The sequence below is a fragment of the Triturus cristatus genome, chromosome 7, assembly GCF_964204655.1.
Source record: "Triturus cristatus chromosome 7, aTriCri1.1, whole genome shotgun sequence".
Lineage (NCBI taxonomy): Eukaryota > Metazoa > Chordata > Amphibia > Caudata > Salamandridae > Triturus > Triturus cristatus.
The window spans coordinates 1073084290-1073106303 of NC_140590.1; the positions used below are offsets into that span (position 1 = coordinate 1073084290).

Consider the following 22014-nt stretch of genomic DNA (forward strand, 5'->3'; position numbering starts at 1 on the left):
AGGTAGTGAATCGGATGAGACACCACTGGTGCAATTTCTTTCACCATATGATTAGGCCCCAGGTTCTTAATATTTTAAATGCATTGCAATTGTACATGTCAATTTCTGCACTCCATAAAACCTCTGGCAAACTTAAGCCTTGAGTCTGGCCAGCATTACCAAGAGTTGAACCAAGGGCACTACATAGGAGCTTTGTTACTTGTGTCTTTCTGAATTCTGCTGGACAAAGAAATTATTGAATGGATTATAAACTGCATTAAATAATGGTGTGCAAAGTGTTTACTATGCAATTAAAGATATTCATACATCCTTATTATTGGCCTGCCTGCATTGTAAAGATCTATTCCCTTAAATATGTTTTTCTGCACAAACTGACATATTTTCCTTGCGAATGCAAATTGGCAAAAAAATGAACGTGCTATTTTATCTTGATTTCATTTTAAAGGCATCATTCAGTAAATGATGTTAAAATAGATCTCTGAACCCTGGTTGACATCCTTAACCATATATTCTAGAATGCCTATTATTGGTGACTGTTAAAGATGCAGGAGTGGCGCCTTTGAAAGAGTTTTCTTCACAAATTTGAAAGGGAATGGATGCTGGCAATCTTTTATTTTCTATAAAGAACTCAAAACACACATGATTTAAAAGTCCCAGTTTTAACATGGAAGACCACATGCAGAGAGTGGCACAAACAATGGATACTAATGCTTTATGTGCAAACATTACTGAAAGTTTACAAAAGAAAAGTGTTGTAACCTCACACACACCTTTCACTAAATCTCTAGTCTCTCTTTCCCATCCCTTTTCTGTCAGTTCTTAAAAATGTCCAAGAACATAACTGTTTAATGGGATTATATGGGTGTATATATCTATATCTACATATGTATCCATAATTACATATTTGTAAATATAGGTAAATTTTTATTTCCCTCTATACATTTTTTTAGATACAATTTATTTGACTCTTTTGAACTTCTAGATAGAAACCCTGATTTGCTCAGATGTTTTAGGTTTCTATTCAGTTGCTTACATTAAATATTGTATGTGTTTTATGTGTTCCTTTTCCGTGGTTTTGTTGCAGTTCTGAACATGCCATTATTTAAGTAAATATTTCTTTGACACTACTAACCCTTTCTAGAACATAGTACTTTCACTGTGCTGGACCATTCATAGTGTTATTCATGTTTTTCTGACAAACTGTATTGTGTAAGACACTCTTTCAGTCTTTGCTTCACAAGAATCTAGTGCTGGGGATATTGAGAGGTGTCTGTTATATGTTTTGACGGTATTCACAAAGATGTGTTTTCAATGTAATATTTTTAATTCTTGCTGTAGAGAAATATTGAGGAATTTGTTATTTAATGTGACTGTCATTGTGCCCCTGGATAACCATGGTCAAAATATTTATTGAAATACTTTTTTTAAAAAAATAGCAAGCATTCCTATTTTAAGACATACCAGAGCATGTCCAAAGCGTCTCTAGTCATGTTTTTTAAAGCTTCTCGGAAAAAACATAAGCTGTACTGGTAATTGCAGCTGAAGAATAGGTGGCTGAGCGAGGGGGTGGGGTTGAGGTTCTTCACATTCCAAGGACACCACGCAATAGAAATGCTTGGTGGTTTGACAACAACTTGTAATAGTGAACCGAGCATAGAAACTAGCATCAATGTCCAAAATGGCTTCTCCATTTATATGTCAATTCCTGTGTCAGCATATTCAAATGCTCATCCCGGTCTGTAATTCAATTCTGTAGTGGGACCTTTGGGAAAGTGGCAGCTCAGTACACCAACTTTTGAGTTTACGTAAACAAGTATCTTGCTGCTGACAGGGCTGTAGGGCTGGGGCCAAGTCAGTTGGTGTCTGTAGTCTTCTCTGCTGGTGCAATGCTGTAGTTTCTGGCTCTTCTTAGGTCATCAGGAATCTGATTCCAGGGTCTGGGGGTGCCACCCAAATGTTAGATTTAGGGGCGTTACAGGGGAGTGACAGGTAGAGACCAATGGGTCTCTCACCTGGGGTGTCTACACCCATTATTATGCCACCTTCTTGTGGGAGGGTGGCTTAGCCCTAGGCCTGATTGGATACATCCCACCATCTTCAAGATGGTAGGCACTGAAAAAGGTGCTGCACTTGCCTCCAGCACCTGGGGGTGTTGTTGGCGAAGGGGCGCCACCTCCTGTTCTCACTTAGGTTTTCCTGCTGGCTCTCCCACCAAATGCGGGCGTTTGAACCGGGGCTGCCATCTGCTACTAGCAGCAGAGGCTGGGGTCATATGAAAAAGGCGACCAGGCCTTTGAAGCTTCCCTCTCGAGCACAGTGCTCATCATGGGGGAGGAGGTGTGACACCTCCGTCCGGGATTGGCTTTGTTTCTGGATCAGAGCAGGGGCTCTCTACCCAGGGGTCCAGAAACATGTCTGGTGGTGGCAGGCTGCCTAAAGTTACTCAGAGCCACACCAGGGTTAGTAGGTTTTCAGGGGGCACCTCTTAGGTGCCCTCGGGGTACATGTTTCAATAAATTCCACACTGGTATCAGTGTGGGTTTATTGAGAGGAGTTACTAGGTACCAAACACTCCTGGGTTCAGTAAAGCCGTCATGGTGCTGGGGAATTCGTGTTGCGGTGTTTCCAGTCCATGTACTATCTAAGCTTCACTGGCACGTACATCATAAAGCAATAGACCCCAATACTGTAGGGGCATATCTGCTCCTGCAGATATGCCCGCAACTAACAGATAGTGCACCCTGCCTTAGGGCTTGTAAGGCCTGCTAGAGAGGTGGCTTACCCCTTAGGTGGTGCTGCTTGGCATGGCACACAGACAGTATGCCATGTCGACTTTGTCGTTTGTCTCTGCACCAAGGCATGCAGGCTTCAGTAGCAGTTTGCATGGCCTTGGTGAGGGATCCCTAGGGGACATCTCACCATCGCAACATCGCCACAATCCAATCCACTTCACTACACTTTACTCTATGCCCCTCCACTCTACGCCACTCTATGCCACTCCACAACCCTCTACTCCACTATACACCACTCTACTACAATCTGTTTCACTCTACGTCACTCCACAACACTCTATGGCCTTCCACTTATGTCACTGTACGATCCTCCAACCTACGAACCTCCACTCTATGACACTCCACTCTACACCACTCCACTCTACGTCACTTAACTCTACACCACTCCACTGTATGTCACTCAACTCTAGGTCACCCTACTCCACTCTGTGCCACTTCACTCTACATCACTCCACTATACACCACTCTACTCCTCTCTGCAACACTCCACTCTACAACAGTCTATTCCAATTTACAACACTCTACTCCTCTGTATTCCACTCCACTCTAAGACTCTATACTTCACTCTATTCCCCTCCACACTATGCCCCTCCACTCTATGCCTCTCCACTCTATGCCACTCTATGCCACTCCACAACACTCTACTCCACTATACACCACTCTACTACAATCTGTTTCACTCTACGTCACTCCACAACACTCTATGGCCTTCCACTTATGTCACTGTACGATCCTCCAACCTACGAACCTCCACTCTATGACTCTCCACTCTACACCGCTCCACTCTATGTCACTTAACTCTACACCACTCCACTTTATGTCACTCAACTCTAGGTCACCCTACTCCACTCTATGCCACTTCACTCTACATCACTCCACTATACACCACTCTACTCCTCTCTGCAACACTCCACTCTACAACAGTCTATTCCAATTTACAACACTCTACTCCTCTGTATTCCACTCCACTCTAAGACTCTATACTTCACTCTACTCCCCTCCACACTATGCCCTTCCACTCTAAGCCCCTTCACTCTATACCTCTCCACTCTATGACAGTCTACTCCACTTTACTCCAGTCTATTTCACAACAATCCATGACACTCTACTCCACTCTATGTCTGTGCACTATGTCTCCCCACTCTATTCCCCTCTACTCTACAACACTCCACTCATCGACACTACATGGCACTCTACTCTATAACACTGTGACTCTCCGCAACACTTGTTGCTTGTTTGACTACTGCAGTCGCCTGGCTTATAGGTACTAGGGGGTTGTGTACAAATATGGTTCTCTTAGTGATTTATAACAGCTACAGGTGCTATTTTCTCTTTTTGCAGAAAAACGTTTCCGATTGGAGACAAAGTGACCTTCAGTGGGAAGGACTGTGTGTGCCAGAGCTGCTCCCACTCGCTGAGTACGGGCAAGCCCATCAAGATCCACGGACCAAGCCGTAAGTCTGGGAACTAAAGGATTCTAGATCTGTCTGTCTAACAAACAGCTTGGCTAACTTGTTTTCCAGTATGCACAGGGCTTTGAGTGGGCCGGGTCCTGCTGGTGCTCATCACCGGCAGTTCTAAAAAGAAAATGCTGAGATGGATCCCTATTTGCCTCTCCATTTTTTCACTCACCCTCAGGGTGAAAAAAAATCTTACGTCTGCAGTAGTACCACCCTTCACTACCTTTCATGTAACTTCAAAGAGAGTCTTTATAGTTCTTTCACAGTCTCATCATTTCAGAACTGAAGAATTTTCAATATTCTATACAACATAGCCATAGTTGTTGCTTATTTATGTTATGCAACTAACAACCACTGGCTCGTTGTAGGTGTAATGTTACTTGTTGTATTACATATCTGGATGCAATGACAGAAGCAGTAAATTACCAGTCGGGCAGCACACTATGCTAAGCAGAGCTTTTTACCTTACTTGTTTTAAGCTACGCCCTAATTACATTGGCCACGCCCCGTTGAGAGACGTCTCCCCAGTTTATTTTTATCCCACTTAATGCCCTGAATATGATTACATACTTGACTCCTCCACTTCGAACCCTTCACCCACTGTCCTATCTATGTCCTTCCACCTTCTGGCTACCTACACTTTCCTTTCTACCTGCCTCGCTTCTCTTTTCCACTTTCCTCTGTGCCTGCTTTACATGTTCCTACCTATCCGTCTTCTACTAAGTCCGTTTTCTATTGCCATGATCTGAGAAGCGCAAACATATTTGCATGAATGAATGCGGTTGAGACAAAAGAATAATTGATGGAGCTCTTCTCCCGAGGATGTTTTGATATGAATAAAACATGCCATCCTCCTGGGATCCGCCCTCAAGGCAGAAGCGAAAAGATCAATTCTAGCGCCACCAAATGCTCTAATGCTGCAAGGCCGAAAGAAAAGTACTGCCCTCAGCAACTCATATCAGTGAGTCTACGCTGGATCAATTTCAGCTTCCCTATAATACAACCTCGATTGCATTCGCGGCTCTGCGAGAGCTCCGCGGCCCTCTGCTTCAGACGACCGTCAAAATGGCTGGACGAGCCCCCTGGCGAATTAATAATTGCACGCGAAATGACTTCTAGGGACTGTACTCTTGGTTGGGTGATAGAGAAACCCAGTCCGGGGTCCACAAACTGAACCGATTGTGCGGATTGGCACCAATGTGCTATATGTCTCTATACGAAATAATGTAAGTGTACGCAAACAGTACAGTCTGTAATGTTTGCTTTTTTCCGACATAAAATTAGCAACCACATATGGAGGTGGCACGAAATTGTCACAAGATTTGCATGAAAATGAATGACTGAAATTTGCACTGAATGGAAACAGTGATTAACTGTAACCTTTATGCTTTACTAAATCACAAACACTGGGATCCCAAGGCACACTTCACCTTGGGATCCCCGTTCGCAAAGCGCTGCAGCGCCTCGTCAGGGGCAGTAAGCGCTATATAAGCACCAACATCAATACAATATGCAGACAAAATACGAATATTGTTATTTTGTGTAGAACATTTTTCACAGTGTTCTGTACACAAGTACTACTTGGATGGAAGGGGCATTTTTCCATATATCCAAAGGCTTGGCAATGTGGGTTAGATGACATACAGACAGCACAGTACATTTAGCGCCAAGAGTCAGCAGAAGGAATATGGAAAGAACGGCGGGCAGAGCTGGGGAGAAAATGGCACTACAGTGCCTCTGACCGGTGCCTATACATTTTAAAATGGAAATGAAATCAACATTGAATTCGTATCGAAGAATACGGGAAAGGCGGTGGGAGAGAAGCGAGAAGGGTACATTCAATTACTGGAAGCGGAACCCAGCCGCAGCCGACTTCCGGTGCCGAGGTAACCGCGCTGACGCTGAGGCAGCAGAGAAGCCCTCGCGTTCCATTAGCGCGCGCCCTGTGGAAGACGAGCAAAAGGGAGTGTCTGAGGCCAGCTGGGCTTCCGCCCGAAGCTTCTCCCCCTCAACTCATAAGTGGCCAGACAATTGCGAAAATATGGGGGTTCCCCATCAGGGGGGTCCCTGTGAAAGGTCAATACATTGGAAGTAGATATAGTCAAATGTTGAGTCTGGCTCAGAAAGGCCGCGAGGCAGCCGAAGAGCCAATCATATTCATTTAATGTATTTTCAGTTAAGTTTTATAACATGGCTGCATCAAAGTGCTTCGGGATGCAATGAAGGCGGGCAGGCTGCCTATCTGTTTGGAACTTCTCTTAGCATTTGGATCACCTTTTGAAAGGACAGTAGGGTTGGGTGGAGTCAGTCTTACGTTGTGCTAAGCTCTGAAAGGGCAGAATGCTGGGCAGTTAGTCATGGTAGACCAGAGTTTCTGAAGGGATGTTAGGAATGGAGCAGAATCAGTCTAATATTATACCTTACTTAGAATAGCTATTAGCGTTAGGGAAAAGTAAAGGACAAGCTAAGTCAACCCTTGGGAGGCTGGTCGTGTTGGGGAGGAGTCAGTGATACTTAGCATCTGAAAGGCCAGGAGGCCTGGAGAAGAGCCTGTCACATGTCAGATCTACCTTAATAAATATGAGAGATAATGTAGATCAGTCACAACGCAGGCTCTCAAATTAAAGGCCGGTTGGCCGGGGGAAGGTAGCCCCATGACGGCAATTAGAGAACTGCCTCTTTCGATCAATGCTAGTGTTCCACAGGGACACATCTTTCCCTGAAGGGTAAAAGTGCAAAGAAGTAATGGTGTGGATGAGAAAGCATCCTAATTCTGTCAGAGCAAAAGCAATATTGTAAATATAGCAATCTAAAGTTTATCAAAGAAAGATTGCTCTTGGCCCTAGGAAGCCATGTTAATATTATCATACAGAATGATAGTATATGTATATATCACGAAAATGTTGGAAGGGTGAGACAGTCAGGTCAGGAATTAAACTTTTGACCTTGCAGGCTCTGTGTAAATCTCTTGGCTCTGTATAAATCTCTTAAGTAGTGACAGTGGCTGAGTGAGCTGCCTCGATGGCTAAGGATTCAAGGTTTTTGTCTCCAAACACAGACCCAGCTTTGTGGGCCTAGACGGGTCATGCCTCTGGAGGTGAAACACTTTATCCTCATCTGACCCTGTGCCTTGTTTTTAGATAGCTCTTGCTGGCGCAGGTACATGATGGCTTTCTCCAAGCTTTCCAGCAAAACAAGAAGCTTGTGTTCCTAGGAATACTGGAGTTACAGGTTTCAGTGTGGTTCTGGTAATGGGAAGGGGAAGGGGGCGGAAGAATGCCCAGAGAGCTGTCAATCACTTCATGCCCTGCCTGTGACCCACAGTGCAAGAAGAACTGATGCTCTTGAGAACCAGGTTCACAAATTAATGTGGGCTCAGGTTATATGATGCCCGGTGCCCGCTAGTATTGCGCCTCACAGGATCTACCAAGGATAAATGTGCACCCCCTTACTAAACTAACCAGTCACCTCCGCACCCCCAAACTCCCCTTCCTTAAAGCAAGTAAGGAACTCTTTCCAAGTTACCAAATGACGGCCGATTGCTGCTGCCCGCCTGCCTGGAGCTAGGCCTGAAGTGCTCTGAGCCACAGAGCCCACTTCTGCTTAAACAGCTGGCCATCTCTATTCTGCTGATTCTTACCAGTCAAGGCACCGGCTGTGGTTCACACCTGCAAAGCAAAAGTGTCAATGAGCATAGGTTGTTTGCCCCTCCCTTTGATTCAAGTGACACCCACAAACAGGAAGGGAGTTGGCCTTGCCAACTCTGCTCAGCACCATGGCAGGCGGAGAAGAGTCACCGCACACACAGTGGCGGCTGCCTCGGAACGGGGGTGGTGGGGTCCCCCGCCCCGGTGGATTAAAAAATAAATAAATAAACGTACCTTCTCCGCCACGCCGCCTCTCCCTCCACCACATGTCTCTCCTCCGCCCTGGAAGGAAGGTCTGCTGGAAGCACTGGACACACACAGGCTTCCAGACTCTCCCAACCAATCATGACGCTGCAGGAGCAGCATCGTGATTGGCCTTAGCGTCCTGTTTGGATGCTCAGGCAGTCCCTGAGAGCCTGGGCAAGTTCTCCACAGGGCTGTGCAACATATCCCAATGGAGAACATGCCAAGTGCGCATGACGGTTTGGCTGGCCAAACCATCATGTGCACTTAGAGGAGTGCAAACCACTTCTCCCCTGCTCTGGCTTCAGAGCTCAGCCCCACCCAGACTCCTGCATAGAAAAATAAAATGATAATAGCGTCCTGTTGTTCTCATTTTATTTTTATTTTTTGCGCTGCTGACATAGCAGTGGGTTGACGCTCCTCCGCCTTAGCGGAGGAGTCGCCACTGCGCAGATAGCAGGCTGGGCTTTTTGAAAGTTGCAGAGTTCACCTTCTCTTTAAGGATGTACCAGTGAGTCTTCAAGGGTCCTAAGGGGGTGAGAGCAAAACTGTCCCCTTGAATCTGAGCACCTCGAAACTGCACCAGCCTGCTGTGTCTCGCCAGAGAAGCCTTGAGCGCTGTTGTACTGGTTTACCTGCTTTATTCATATGCAATCTTTGCTACCAACTCATCAGGCACGACAAGCCTACGGGGTGGTGGTTACTGATCTTACCCTGTTATGCCTCACTATGCAGCCAGCTCTGACCGTCAACAAATAACACTTCATCCATGCCAATACCAATGTTAGCACGAAAATACCAAAGGCCGCAATTGCCCCTGATCACCGTGATATACAGTAGTTTGATGATCACTGCGGACATAGAAAGTCGAGCACTTTGAAGGAGAAAGAACATCACAACAAAATTCCCTAAAGTATCCTTCCAAAAATAAGATCATCCTTTGAAAGAGAATTTGGAGCTGAGAGTTTGTATCCTATAGCCATTTCATTGACTTTGCGAGCAGCTTTTGGGTTTATATCCAAATGGAAAATCTTTTGTGGTTGTATTTTTTCTACTTTTAATGGATTGTCATCTCACAAAGACCATTCACATTTCCTTTATATTGGCATCCTTTAAAGGCTTTTTTAAAGGTTATGCCTGAGAAGTTCCAGTTCCCAAACAGGAAAGAAGGGTTTCAATGTAATAATCATATTTGTCATAATCTTGTCTGTACATTAATTTATTTACATCATGTGTTGGAGTATTGTGCTACACTGTGCACAGCATCCTAACAAAATATTCCAGAGATATGCCTTACATTCAGTCTACCTGCCAACGGGTAAACCAATGGTGATTTTAGATGCCTCCTGACTCTAGGTTTGAAACACACTACATTTAGAAGTCTCGGACATACAAGGAACAATACTTTTGAGTTCTAACCTGCAAAAAGGTCAGGGCATACAGCATGCTGCATCTATACAGAAATTCCCGTAATGTTTCTCAGCCTGGTAGGCAGCAATTGGACTGAATAAATAAATGAGGCAGCCTCTGCTCTAACCCACTGGTGGTTTAGAAAATTGTAATTGTATTTATACTATCCCTAATGAGGCATTGAAGCACTTTTCGGCAAGTAGAACGCTACTGCAGAACCCAAAGGATCAGTTGTTGATTAGTATAGGGAAATATAAGTTAATTCGAGCAGAGGACATTTTAGTCTGTTAGTTGGACTGAATAGGATATGGGAGGGATAGAGGAGGGAACATTCTAGAAATAGGTATTTGGGAGATCGTAGTAGTAAAATAAAGGTTTGGGATGAGTCAAAGGAGGGATACAGGAGGGAAGAGTCTAGAAAGGGTTATTAGGGTGATCATAGTAGTAAAATTAGGTTTGGGATGAGTCAAGTAGGGATAGAGGAGGGAAGAGTCTAGAAAGGATCTTAGAGAGATCATGGTAGTAGAAAGAGATTTGGGATGAGTCAGAGAGTGGAAGTAGAGAATATATTGAGAGAGGTGTACGGTGAGAAACAGAGTAGTGCACTGGACAGAGTTTAAGGTTTCTTTCTTTCTTTCTTTCTTTCTTTCTTTCTTTCTTTCTTTCTTTCTTTCTTTCTTTCTTTCTTTCTTTCTTTCTTTCTTTCTTTCTTGTAAAGTAATAAAACATATAGTTACATATTTACATAGAAAGGGTATACATGTAGAAAGAAAATTATAAAGAGATATAAAATTGTATTTCATAAAGTTCCATATGTGCAGACATGGATAGATAGTTAGAAATTTAGACTTTCAGGTGTTGCTGTTTGTAAAAGGTATTTATGTGTTTTTTTATTTCTGGAAACATCCTTTACAACGCATGAGTTACAACGCGTGTCATTACAACACATTTTTTACAACGCAAAATCAATTACAACGCATGTCATTACAACGCATAATCCATTACAACGCATTCCCCAAAGTAGCGCCCCAGCGGAGTTAGAATAGTAATTGTGTTGTATTGGATTTTGCGTTGTAATGACATGTGTTGTAACGACATGTGTTGTAATGGATTTTGCGTTGTAAAAAAATTGTTGTAATGACACGCATTGTAACGCGTGCGTTGTAATGTGTCCTATTCTTTTTTTTGTTTTTGTTTTTATTAAGTTGCTTGTAGGAAAGAAAAGGCTCTTAGTGGGTGTGCTGGCATGGCTGCTGGGGCAGAGCAGTCAGCAATCAGTTGTAACTGCAAGCCAGTCCTCCCATCCCTCCAGGCTCAGCTCCAGAGTCGGTATTCGGAGCTGTGATTCCCACACACCATGATTTGCGATTGTCAAGGCCGGATGGATACAAAAGCAGCTCTCGCAAAAATGATCAAACCAACCCCACTCCATTCCTCCTCTCTATTTTCTCTCTCTCTCTATTCTTCCTCCCTCTCTTTTTTCTATTACCCCTACTGTTCCAGTTACAATTATTCTGAGGGAACTGGAGAAAGTAGGTAAGGATCCAGCAGCGGCACCTGCCTTAAAAAACACTCAGCCTCCAAAGACTCCAGCCCACTGGGGAAATGCCCGATGGAATAAATGAAAGTCCAGCGCGGGTGATAGTATCTTGTTTCATCAGGTCACTCTCTTCCTGCGCCTCTTTCTGTCTCACTGGCAGAGTTATCATCTGAGGTCGCAGGAGATGGCTGTATAAATTCTGTCCTCCCCTCAGGGAGGTGCAGTGAGGACCATTTACAGGCAGCTTGCTGCAGCTGTGACTTGTTTATGAGGTGTTTGGGACCTTGGTGCTGAAGGGAAGTGCTTAACTGGAGGCCTAGTTATTATTTTACGTGCTCGTGTTCCCTTGTCTTTCAGATTGCGCCGGCTGCAAGGAGGAGATCAAACACGGGCAGTCGCTGCTCGCCCTGGAGAAGCAGTGGCACGTCAGCTGTTTCAAGTGCCAGACCTGTGGCGTCATCCTGACGGGGGACTACATCAGCAAGTGAGTGCCTTCCGGTGCATGCTGGGACCGCAGGTACTGTGGGAATTCAGACTGGCCAATGGGGGACCATCTCTTACCCTAAAAAAGGGGGGCCGTAAGAAGAGCCACCCACATCTTAGGGCAAAGGGATTTGCCCCTATTGAAGGCAATCTCACTGCTGGCACGTTCTAGATCCCATATAGACATGAATTGAGTGGCGCCCCCTAGTGTCATTTTAAGGATTTTTGGGGCCCTGGGCAAGACATATGTCATGTTCCCCTGTTTGATACAACGTCAGATGTTATTACACATTTCCTACTAATTCAAGCCCGCATGATTCCAAACTATATTGAGTTATATGTTAAACTTCCAAAAACAGTGGAACACAAAAACAGAATCAATATGTATAAACTCGGAACCCAAAAACACCCTTAAGATGACACTAGGTAGAGAAAAACAGCGGAAGAGGAAGACAGAGAGAGAGAGAGAGAGAGAGAGAGAGAGAGGTTTAGAAAGTTCATAGACAGAGAAGAAGATGTCCAGTAGTGAGAATGTTCATTACCCATGGGGCCCCTCGGAAAGTGGGGGTCCTGGCCATATGCCCACTCTACCATTGCCTTAATACGTCTCTTGTACTCTTTGAGGGTGGCCTCGCACTCCAATCAGGCCACACAGAGCAAATATAAACACGTCTATCTTTGGGTGGTATATTTCCCCTGAACCCTTAAAGAATGTGTGGAGATCCCTGTTACCACCTCATAGGTCATTGATCCTTTCAGGCATATAGCTATCGTTGTTGCTGCAAGTGCAGTGGAGCCTAGGGGCATGATGGGCCCGTTGGTCCCCAAATCAAAGCCATATTTTTCTACACATCAAGGAAGCAGGGGGAGCTTTCCTGGCTTGCGAGCGGGCTAATACCACCTTTGCCAAGCAATTAAACCGTTCATTAGGAGAATAGCCGTTTGCATTCAAATATTTGTTGATGCACAGCATCTATGTATACATACATATATGTATGTATAAATTAGGATTTATGGGATAGGGTGGTTAGTGTTTTCTAAGCGTTTATGGGTGGGTAGGAGTATAGGGAGATAAGTGTGTTTTTATGGTTTAAGGGTGGGTCGGGATATAGGATGGTAAGAGTATTTTTAGGGTTTAGAGGTAGGCAGGTGTATATAGTGGTAAGGGTATTTTTAGGATTTAGGGGTGGGTAGTGTTATAGGGTGGTAAGTGACCTTTAGGGTTTAGGGGTGGGTAGGGGTATAGGGTGGTAAGCGTACTTTTACAGTAAGGGGGCGGGGAGAGGTATAGGTTAGTAAGGATAAAAAGGGGGAATAAAAATAATTTTAAAATAGAGGGGCTTGGGGGGTCTACCCCAATAAAGAAAAACATGTACATTTAAATTAAAGAGGGGGTACAATTACTAACAATATACATAGATATAGATATAGATATATCTATACTGGTTTCACTTACATTCCCATATAATTATCTTGCATTGTAAATGCATATGCGTGGGGTGAAGGCATGCCTGGTAAAGGCATTGCATGGTAAACGTAAACCTTGTATTGTCATACATTCCTTGTTGCGTGTCAAATGTCTTGCGTTGCTGTTCATCCCTGGCCTCTGTGCTCTCTGCAGGGACGGCGTGCCCTACTGTGAATCGGATTATCACTCGCAGTTTGGGATTAAGTGTGAGACCTGCGACCGATACATCAGTGGACGCGTCTTAGAGGTACTGTATAGCGCATACCACACAATGTACGCATAATATACTGTAGTGTCGGATTGATACCAGTCCAGAATTGACTTAGGCTCTACCCAGCTTACATAAACCTTGGATAATGCTGCGGGGACCATTGCAGAGTCTGAATTGGAAAACCGGGGCAGTCAACATTTCTTTTTGTATTGTAGGCACGGCCTCTTAAAATGTAGTAAAATGATTAGTTGAACTTGACAGTGGATGAAACACAGTCCACTGGTTCAGATTCTGGGATGACTTGGTGATTCCCAAAGCTTTTGCAAAACTTTCATTAGGTTAGAGATGCTCTGCCCCTAGGAATGCCTGATGGTGATTCCTTGTGGATTTGTTGTGACAATAGGATGCCTGTAATAAGGCCCGCTGGAAAATGTCATTCCGCTCATGGAATCGGTGGAATTTGGTGACTCTGTGTTACTCTTGTAGATTGGAATTCCAGCCAAGTTATCCTGATCCCTTTCTGTAATGCTCATGGGCCAATATTTGAATTTGGAGGAGCACTTTGGTTTCCGAGGGATGGAATACATGACCTCTCATTCTGCCTCGTTAATCAGTAGTAGGAGAACATCTGCTGTGAATCTTAGCTCCTCTTTGTCCACTGCTCATGCTGGAAACACCAAGGGTTGGCAGTGCCATTTTCCACTTGCAGTTTGAAATGTTCCTAATATCTTACACGCTTAAGAGATTAATTTGCATTACAGGTTGCCCTCTCCTTTGTTTCCTGCATTGTCTACTTAGGGCTGAACTTTGAGCTGGTGCCGCGTTGGACATGTCATGAAGCCATTTTGATATGGGGAGTGCCAGGCTCGGTATTCTATAGTATTTCATTTGCCATTCTTGCCAGGGGGATCTGGGGAAGTGGTAAACCTACACCCTCAGCTAAGAGACCCACAAAGGTTCTAGCCCTACCTTTTGTATTGATGTCCATGGAACACAGAGGTCACTCCACACACTCTCCGAAGGATGACCCGTGGGTCTGTTTGACTGCTGCATTCTCTCTATACTGTTGAGTTTGGGTAGCCCCTGACATCCATGCCATTGACCTGGATTATAGGGGCAGTGCCACAGAAAAAGGGGCTCCTTGTTCAGAAATCCCTTCGGATCATCCCTTGGATAGCAGTTTCAAAGCACCGTGTGTAGCGCTTGAAAAAATAAGCAGACTGCTGCCCTGTGCCTGCTGTCTAACAATTAATTATGGGGTAAATCTGTATTCCTGGGAACCTGGGCGGCTAGTACTCTGAGACAACAATGGTTCACTTTGAGGAATCTATAAGACTATTCTTCCTTGGTACCAAAAATTGTCACAACATACATGACCACACACACAATGATATTTATTCAGTCTATACTGTTTCTCCAGATACAATCAACATTGAGATAAGACTTCCAAAAATGGTGCAGTGATAGTGACAGGGGTGAATATTAGTTCACTGGTTACAAAGGAGAGAAACCAACACTATAGACTGATTAGTAGTGACAATTGTTTGGAGAGAAACAAAAACGACTCACCAGTACGCTCTTCAGACACCACAATGATTGCCAGTCAACAGATAATCACCGATTGTGCTGGACATATTTGTGGATTAAGCCAATGCAAGAATAGCAACGAGGTTCACGTGGCAAGCAGTTTTTGTGAACGAAATGTGCTTTTCCTCAAAAGTTCTGAAGAAAGTATTTGAATGCCTGAAATATTCTATTGTGCACAGTGCTTAATTTGAGCCAGTGGTTTCCGGTGCTCAGCACTGTTGCTTTTCATATGTACCAGTTAAGGACACATTCATTTACGGGGGAAATTAAGTGATTTGTTAGAATCACAGGATGTTGAGCCGACGACGATACTCGAACCTGGTATGCTATCTCCTAAGTCTGCAGCTCTGGCTATTACACCACATCCTCTCCCCAATTTTATGGCTAGTCATTTGTTCTGCTTTAGGCGGCGCTAACAGGAGAAATGATCTGGTACAAGCTGCCTCCTGAAGAGACCTTTTTTTTTTTTTTTTCCAAATTAACCACTGATTGTGCAGTAAAGAATGAATTCATAGAAACAACACTTATGCCAAGATCAGTTGGACATTTGTGCAGGTGCTAACATAAACATAAATATAGACATAATCATAAACAGGTGCAAACAGCAAAATCAAGCAACTTTCTGATACTAAGGTTTTATTGATGCCAAAGTTTGATCCTCTCAATGTTCCAAACCTGCTTTGTACCTGGACCTCTTAATTTATGCAAAAGAGGCATGTCCGGGCTAGCACAAACTAAATACCACTGGGTTCTGGCATACAGATAAACTCAAGTAGCATGAACTGTCTTTGTGCCAAATCTGTGAGCGAAGTGATTGCACTAGTGTGCCAGAGAAAGTGCTATATTTCCTGATATAGCTGTGGGTAGTGCATGTTGTTTACACAAAAGCACAATGTCCATGGCTGACTCTTGTGAGGTTGGCTTCACAAAGCACAAATATGAAGCTAGACACCACTAACTTGTTTTTACCCATAGTTCCATGTTGAGTGTTGCACAAACTAGCCATTTTAACACAAGGACCATGATCACACCACTAGGGTCAAATCTGGCACTGCACACATTTCTATCTTTCACACAATGCAGCACTGACTTTTTTCGCACAGCACTCTATTGCATAAATACTAGTAATCCTGGAGTTATATTAAACACAGTGCCCCAAGGGCAAGATGGGCTTGTGCATCAGCCTACTGGGCCTCCGGGGCACTTTAGTATTACAGAAGGGGCTGCATACGCCTGTGCTGACCTCTTCTATTATGCTGATTGCTGAGGACCACATATAGTGCTGATTCTAAGGCGGAGTCTCCCCATCAACGTTTGCACTTACGCTGCATATAGACATGGGCAGCGAGGCAAAGAGACCATCAGGAGGTGCAGTGACTGTGCACTACAAAGAGGTGGTGCACAGTCAGTGTGCCCCGAGGGTGAATCGTGCAAGGGGGAAAACAGAGCCCCATGGATCATCCAAGACATTCCCTCACAGGTGGATGCAGTCACTCACTGAGGGCCGGCTCTAGAGCAGTGTGACCGGTGTAGCTGCACCTGATGCTAACCTTGGGGAGAGGTGCACTGTTTAGAAAGAACTCGGTTTTAAAAGGACCTGCTGCAGACATCCTTGTGTGTCCAGCAATTTCCCCAGCAACAGTAAAAACCTGATAACTCTGCTAATTAATGTTCCTGCTGGAGAGAGATGAGTTTTGTCTAGAGGCTCTTTTGACTCATCATAAAGTAGTGCAGAGGATTAATATGCCTTCTGCAAGCAACGTGTACAACGCAGATCACCAAACTGTATTTTATGTGGATCGCAAAGTAGGGTTGGTGCTTTGTCACAGAGATCCTTCTGTTACTTACAGTTCATAAGCTACAACCCCAATACGGCACAGTGGGCTAGCAACTGTTATCAAAGAGCTGCACCCAAAAGGCTTGGTATAGGTTAGAATGTTGTGTTATTTCCTCCGACCTTTCATTATCCTAATGTTGCTAAAAAGGGGTCTTATGTGGGGAAAGTCAACCACTCTGGCACATTTAAAATCCTGAGTTTGTGCTTCTCCAGACCAAATAATCTTAAAATATACTGTCTACTAGTATCGGTGACATGTTACTTTTACACCCTGTTTGCTCATTATGTAACCTTTCCTCAAGACTGATTTACATATGGATGATGAATTGACTCTGTATAATGTGTGTATGATGTAAAGTGCTCCGACACAATGCACTGGTATGAGTAGCGCTATAAAACAAATTACATGAATGTGGGTGAGGGTTAGGGTGAGGGGCTATGGAGAGATGAGGGGGCCTGGTGGAGTGTGGTAGTGAGGGAATCCATGGAGAATATTTTATTGTGTCAAAAGTCGGATACAGCGCAGTGCTCCTTAAACCAGAAAGCAACTGCCATATCCTGCATTACAAGTCATTGCCTTTGACCATTGCTTTAAAAAATTTGTCAACAATATCCAAAATGCAACATAACATGACCATCACAATAACCCCTCTCCCCCCAGTTGCACCGGCACACAACCACACTACGGTCATTACCATAAATCCCAACATTTGGCAGAACCACCCCGCCATTACAATTCCAACACTGAACTCTAACGACTATTAATCAGAGCAGATACAGGTGAATCAGTTCCAGGCACCTATCGTCTGCCCATCTCTTCCAGATTTTGGGGTGCTTATGCGGGGGAATGAGGTTTTTTAAAGGGGGGCTGTCAACAAAGATTGTCGCACAGGGAGCCACCAGCGTTAAAGCCGGCCCTGCACTCACTGCACCTGCTTGTTTCCTTTTGAAATGCATGCAGGGTGCCGCCTGCACTGTGAAAGACAGAGCAGCCTCTTCAAATAGCTGCTTCACCTTTCACTAATGCGCTGCCCCCAGGACAGCTACCAAGCCAATTCTCTGCTGGGATTCTTCAGGGGCCGTATTACGCATTGGCATTATTTGCGCCCGGCGCACCTTTCAAAAGGTGCGCCGGGCGCAAACAATGCCAATGCACCCTGATATGAAATATGTGCAGCCCCTAGGGCAGCCGCGACCTCTCGCTGCCCCCAGGGCAGCGCATTCACGTGAAAACACGGAGCAGCAGCTCCGTGTCTTCACAGTGCATGCGGCATCCGCCTCCACTTTCAAAGGGGAATAGAGATCCCCTTGCAAGCGGGTGCAGTCAGTGACTGCACCCGCTTCAAGGGCATGTCTGGGGGGTCTATGGGACCCCCTTCAGAGGGCTTCTGTCAGGAGGCACACTGATAGTGCGCCACCTTTTAAATGGGGCACTGTCAGTGCACCACCTGAAGGCTTCTTTGACTCTGCGGTCTGTAATATGGTGCGGGCGCAAAGTCAAAGGAATATCCTCATTTGCATGGGGCACACCCCTAGGCAAATGAGGGAACACCCTCTGAAGGTAGCGCTGGTGCATTAAGTGCGCCAGCGCTGTCGGTATTATAAAAGGGGACGCACAAGCGTCTGCGCCCCCTTCTATAATACCAAGATGCCCCGGGGGCATGCAAAGCGGCCGCAAATGCCCGTCGTGCCCCCGGAGCACCTTCTGTAATGCGGCCCCAGGAGTGGAATCGTAGGTCTCCAAGCAGTCCTATCAGCCTTTTCAGGAGCAGAGGTCAACGCACTCTCTGACCATTCGAAGATATGGGAACCACATGTCATATCTTTTTTTTTGCTGATCTGCGGGGTTGGACCTGAGTAGTTTAGAACCTGCACAAAGCTCTTTAGGGGAGTAGTGCCCCCCACCACCCACATTAGTTGGCACTAGACCCGTCATGATCACATGTGAGCCCACCAAGAAGTTATTTGAGAAGAGAAGACACCACAACCTTTCCGCCTTCTGGAGGTGTATTTCTACATCTCGCAATTTCTCATTACTGGTGGGACTGGCTTCAATTTTTATCCCAAAATAGAATTACAAGACCATTGACATGAAACTTAAACTTGAACAGGGACATTGCCTCGCCCTCATATTACGTGCAAATGTAGAATGATGGCTTCTACAGTGATCCGGGAGCTAGATTTGTTCTGGAACTCTAGAACCCAAAGTGCATTCATTTGGCCTCAAGGTCCTACCGGCCCGTGAGCTCTGTTTTGGATACGTTCGGATGCTGGCTTCTTTAGCAAAGGTACAGAATTATCTGGCCACCCCAGCTGCTTTTGGACTCTAGCCTCTGGAGTAGCTAGGCTTGGAGTTGGCGGCTTTCAGAAATGCTAACAGTGAATCACTCATATGTGTATCCAGTCCTGCTCAACATTCCCCAAGCAGGGCTTAATTTGTTCCAGTGTTGCAAGTGGTGGGCACCGCACTCATTTTTAGGCACCAGGACGTATTTTGTTATCATCAGACTTTGACGTGACCCGGAGCAGTAGAGAGAAAGGCACCAAAGAAGGAAATGAAGAGAGAATGACAGGAAAGCAGTGGCAAAGACAACAAGCATTGGCAATGCCAATCGATCTCTCTTACTAGTGTTCAGTGAGCAACGCAATTGATATTTGCCAATGTCTGCGCACTTTTTTTAATGCCTAGGAAGCAATAAAAACTAGTTTTGTATACTTGCAAGATGAGTACTACATTGCGAGATAAATCCAAGGTGGAACACATGTTGTGTCATCACATGCCTTAGTGCAGCATGACATTACAATACATGTTGGGTCATGCAGTGTACGGCAGCCATTTTGAAAGTACAGAAAGCAATGTTTTCATTCTCTTCTAGCCATTCTCAGACTTGGAGCATCAGCAGTGTTGGAGGGTACATACAAGGGATCACGAAGGTCGCCATCTGGTGAGCTGACAATGGGCATAGAAAGAGGGGGGGAAGGACTAGGAGGGAGAAAGAGAGAATTAAAGTGTGGAGTGTGACTACTCAGCTAAAAACACACACTCCAATATATCGATGATCAAAAAAAACATGCAAACTAGTTCCATGACATCAACAGTGGAAGGCTATAGCTCAGTAACCAATCACAAACATGCCAACAGAGCAATGAGTCAGGCGAGGGGCAAAAACATTAGAGACCAAGAAGCAGCAAAGCACAAGTACAAGACTGAAATTGACAACACAACCATCCAACTGGAAGGGGAACGTAGCTGGTAAATTATGGAATACAATGAATGATGCCTGCAATGTAAAGCAAAATCTGTCCATAGCGAGACTGCAAAGACCAGGGATAGAAAAGAACCGGCAAGAATGAACTAAAGAGACTGGAAGTTGAGGGAATTGGAAGAAAGTGTCATGGGGGGGGGGCATCGAGAATAAGCAGCCTTGGTATTCGTCCGCCCTTGTTGCCGGCAGTGTGCTCGTGTTTTAGCTTACCTCTTTATATATCACAGGCGTTACTTTAATTTGGATTAGCTTAATTTGATTATACTTTTTATTGTGGTCCTCACTTTAACCAAGGCCTTTGCCTCTCCTGGCATTGACCACGCCCCTCAAGACCTGGTTCTCCTGATGTCCACAACTGATTCCTCCCAGCCCTCCTTCCTGGATAAGCCCATGCGTCAGTAACCTTGGCTTTGGCAGCAGCCGGCCTGCGCTTTGGGCACATTCCCCTGGGGGCGCTGTCTCCCAGAGTGCCTGGAAAGCTGTCTGTTGTCTTGGTAACGCATGGAGCTCTGCTGCCAGGCATATGCCTCCGCGCGCTGCCAGGGCCTTGTGTCTTGGCTCGCATCAGTCGCGTAGCAACTTTGCGTGTAATGATGAGCTCTGTTTGTGGGAGAAGGTGCCAGTGAGGGCTTAGGCAACGTGCAGGGTCAGAGTCGGGCAAATGTTTCAGTCCCACACACTGCCCTTCCTGCCATACCCAAACAATAGGACAATCTATTTTCATTTGAGGAAGTTGCGTTTTGCATCGCATTGTAACTTCCTACTCTAGCTGAAATTATTTAATTTACATACTCTAAGACTACAACTCCTACAATGCACTAGCTTGTTCAATTGAGGACCAGCGCTGGAATATGGCGCCTCTGTGAAATACAGATAGTCACCATATAAACCTGTCTCATACCTTTCTGGAAAACTGATGTCCTGTTCTCCATTGTGCAAGCCTTCACTTGGGATTGGTATGATTTTATTAGCGTGTGTGTGGTGCATCAGTTCTACTGTTTCATTCATTCATTCATGCATTCATTCATTCATTCATTCATTCATTCACTCATTCAGTAAAGCTCAAGGCCTGTTGTACGCACACACCTCTCAATCTATTATAGAAGTATACTGGAATGAGCATGCAAGGTAAGATTTCGCATTTTAAGTTAAGGGAACAGAATTTGCCAGAGCACTGCCCCGTTTGCCCCTCGAACCACCTTCAAATTGGTGTACCAGGCGCAAACAGGGAAAGTGTGCCCTGTTACTGATAATGTGCTGCCCGAAAAGGTAGACTCGAACTCACGGCTGCCCATTAATGAAAAGCAGGGAGGTTGCTGGCAGCACCCACTTGCAGTTCATAGGTGCCGGCAGGTGCTGTAAGTGACTGCCCCCATCTGCAGGAGTGTGTGAGAGGGTCCATGTGACCCCCTTAATCTCCTCCAGAGGGCTGCCTTCAGGGGACGCCCTAACTGTGTACCACATTTATGTGACACACAGTCTGTGCCTCTTCCAAAAACCTCTTTGCCCCCGCGCCCATGTCCATAATACCGTGCGGGCACAGAGGCGTAGTGTTTGACCATGTACATGGGGTTATGTCCCCATGCAAATGAGGCAATGCACATTTAAGATAGTGCTAGCGCTATATGTGTGCCGTGGTATATGTAGACAAGTGCCTATGGCCCCTTCTGTAATACAACAGTGTCCCAGGGTGCAAAAATTGGGTGCCCATGCCCATTGCGCTGTGGGGGCACAGTCAGTAATGTGGTCCCTGGTCCCAAGTTTAACCAAGCACTGGCAGGCCGATAAGTCTGCCTGGCTTGCTATTTGAGTTCTGACCAAGCAATTAAAAGAGCATGCTGTGAAAAAAACTAAAACAAACAATTATCTGATGTATGCAATCATCTATGAAATAAACCTTTTGAATAAAAAATGAAATAAACAGTGTGATGCCTGAGTCTATTGTTGAGTTGTAAAGTAGTCCCTCATGCATCACAATGCAGCACCCTAGAGGAGGCGAAGTGAAACAGCCAATAGAAAACCCACTCTATTTATATTTTAAAGCATTGCTAATAATAGGTCCGTTGACAG

The 22014-nt window shown here is 45.1% G+C and overlaps 1 protein-coding gene across 2 annotated transcripts in view; it reads left to right on the forward strand.

The window, feature by feature from the left end:
- Positions 1-22014, forward strand: part of ABLIM3 (actin binding LIM protein family member 3) — a 401433-nt gene that overhangs the window by 223118 nt on the left and 156301 nt on the right. For both annotated transcript variants that reach the window (XR_014966685.1, XM_085618162.1), the window contains exons 4-6: positions 4134-4246; positions 11450-11576; positions 13197-13290. Coding sequence is in view for 1 of the 2 variants with exons in the window: in XM_085618162.1 (XP_085474288.1) it covers positions 4134-4246; positions 11450-11576; positions 13197-13290 (334 nt within the window). In the remaining variant the exon portion in view is untranslated. The remainder of the gene's footprint in view (positions 1-4133; positions 4247-11449; positions 11577-13196; positions 13291-22014) is intronic.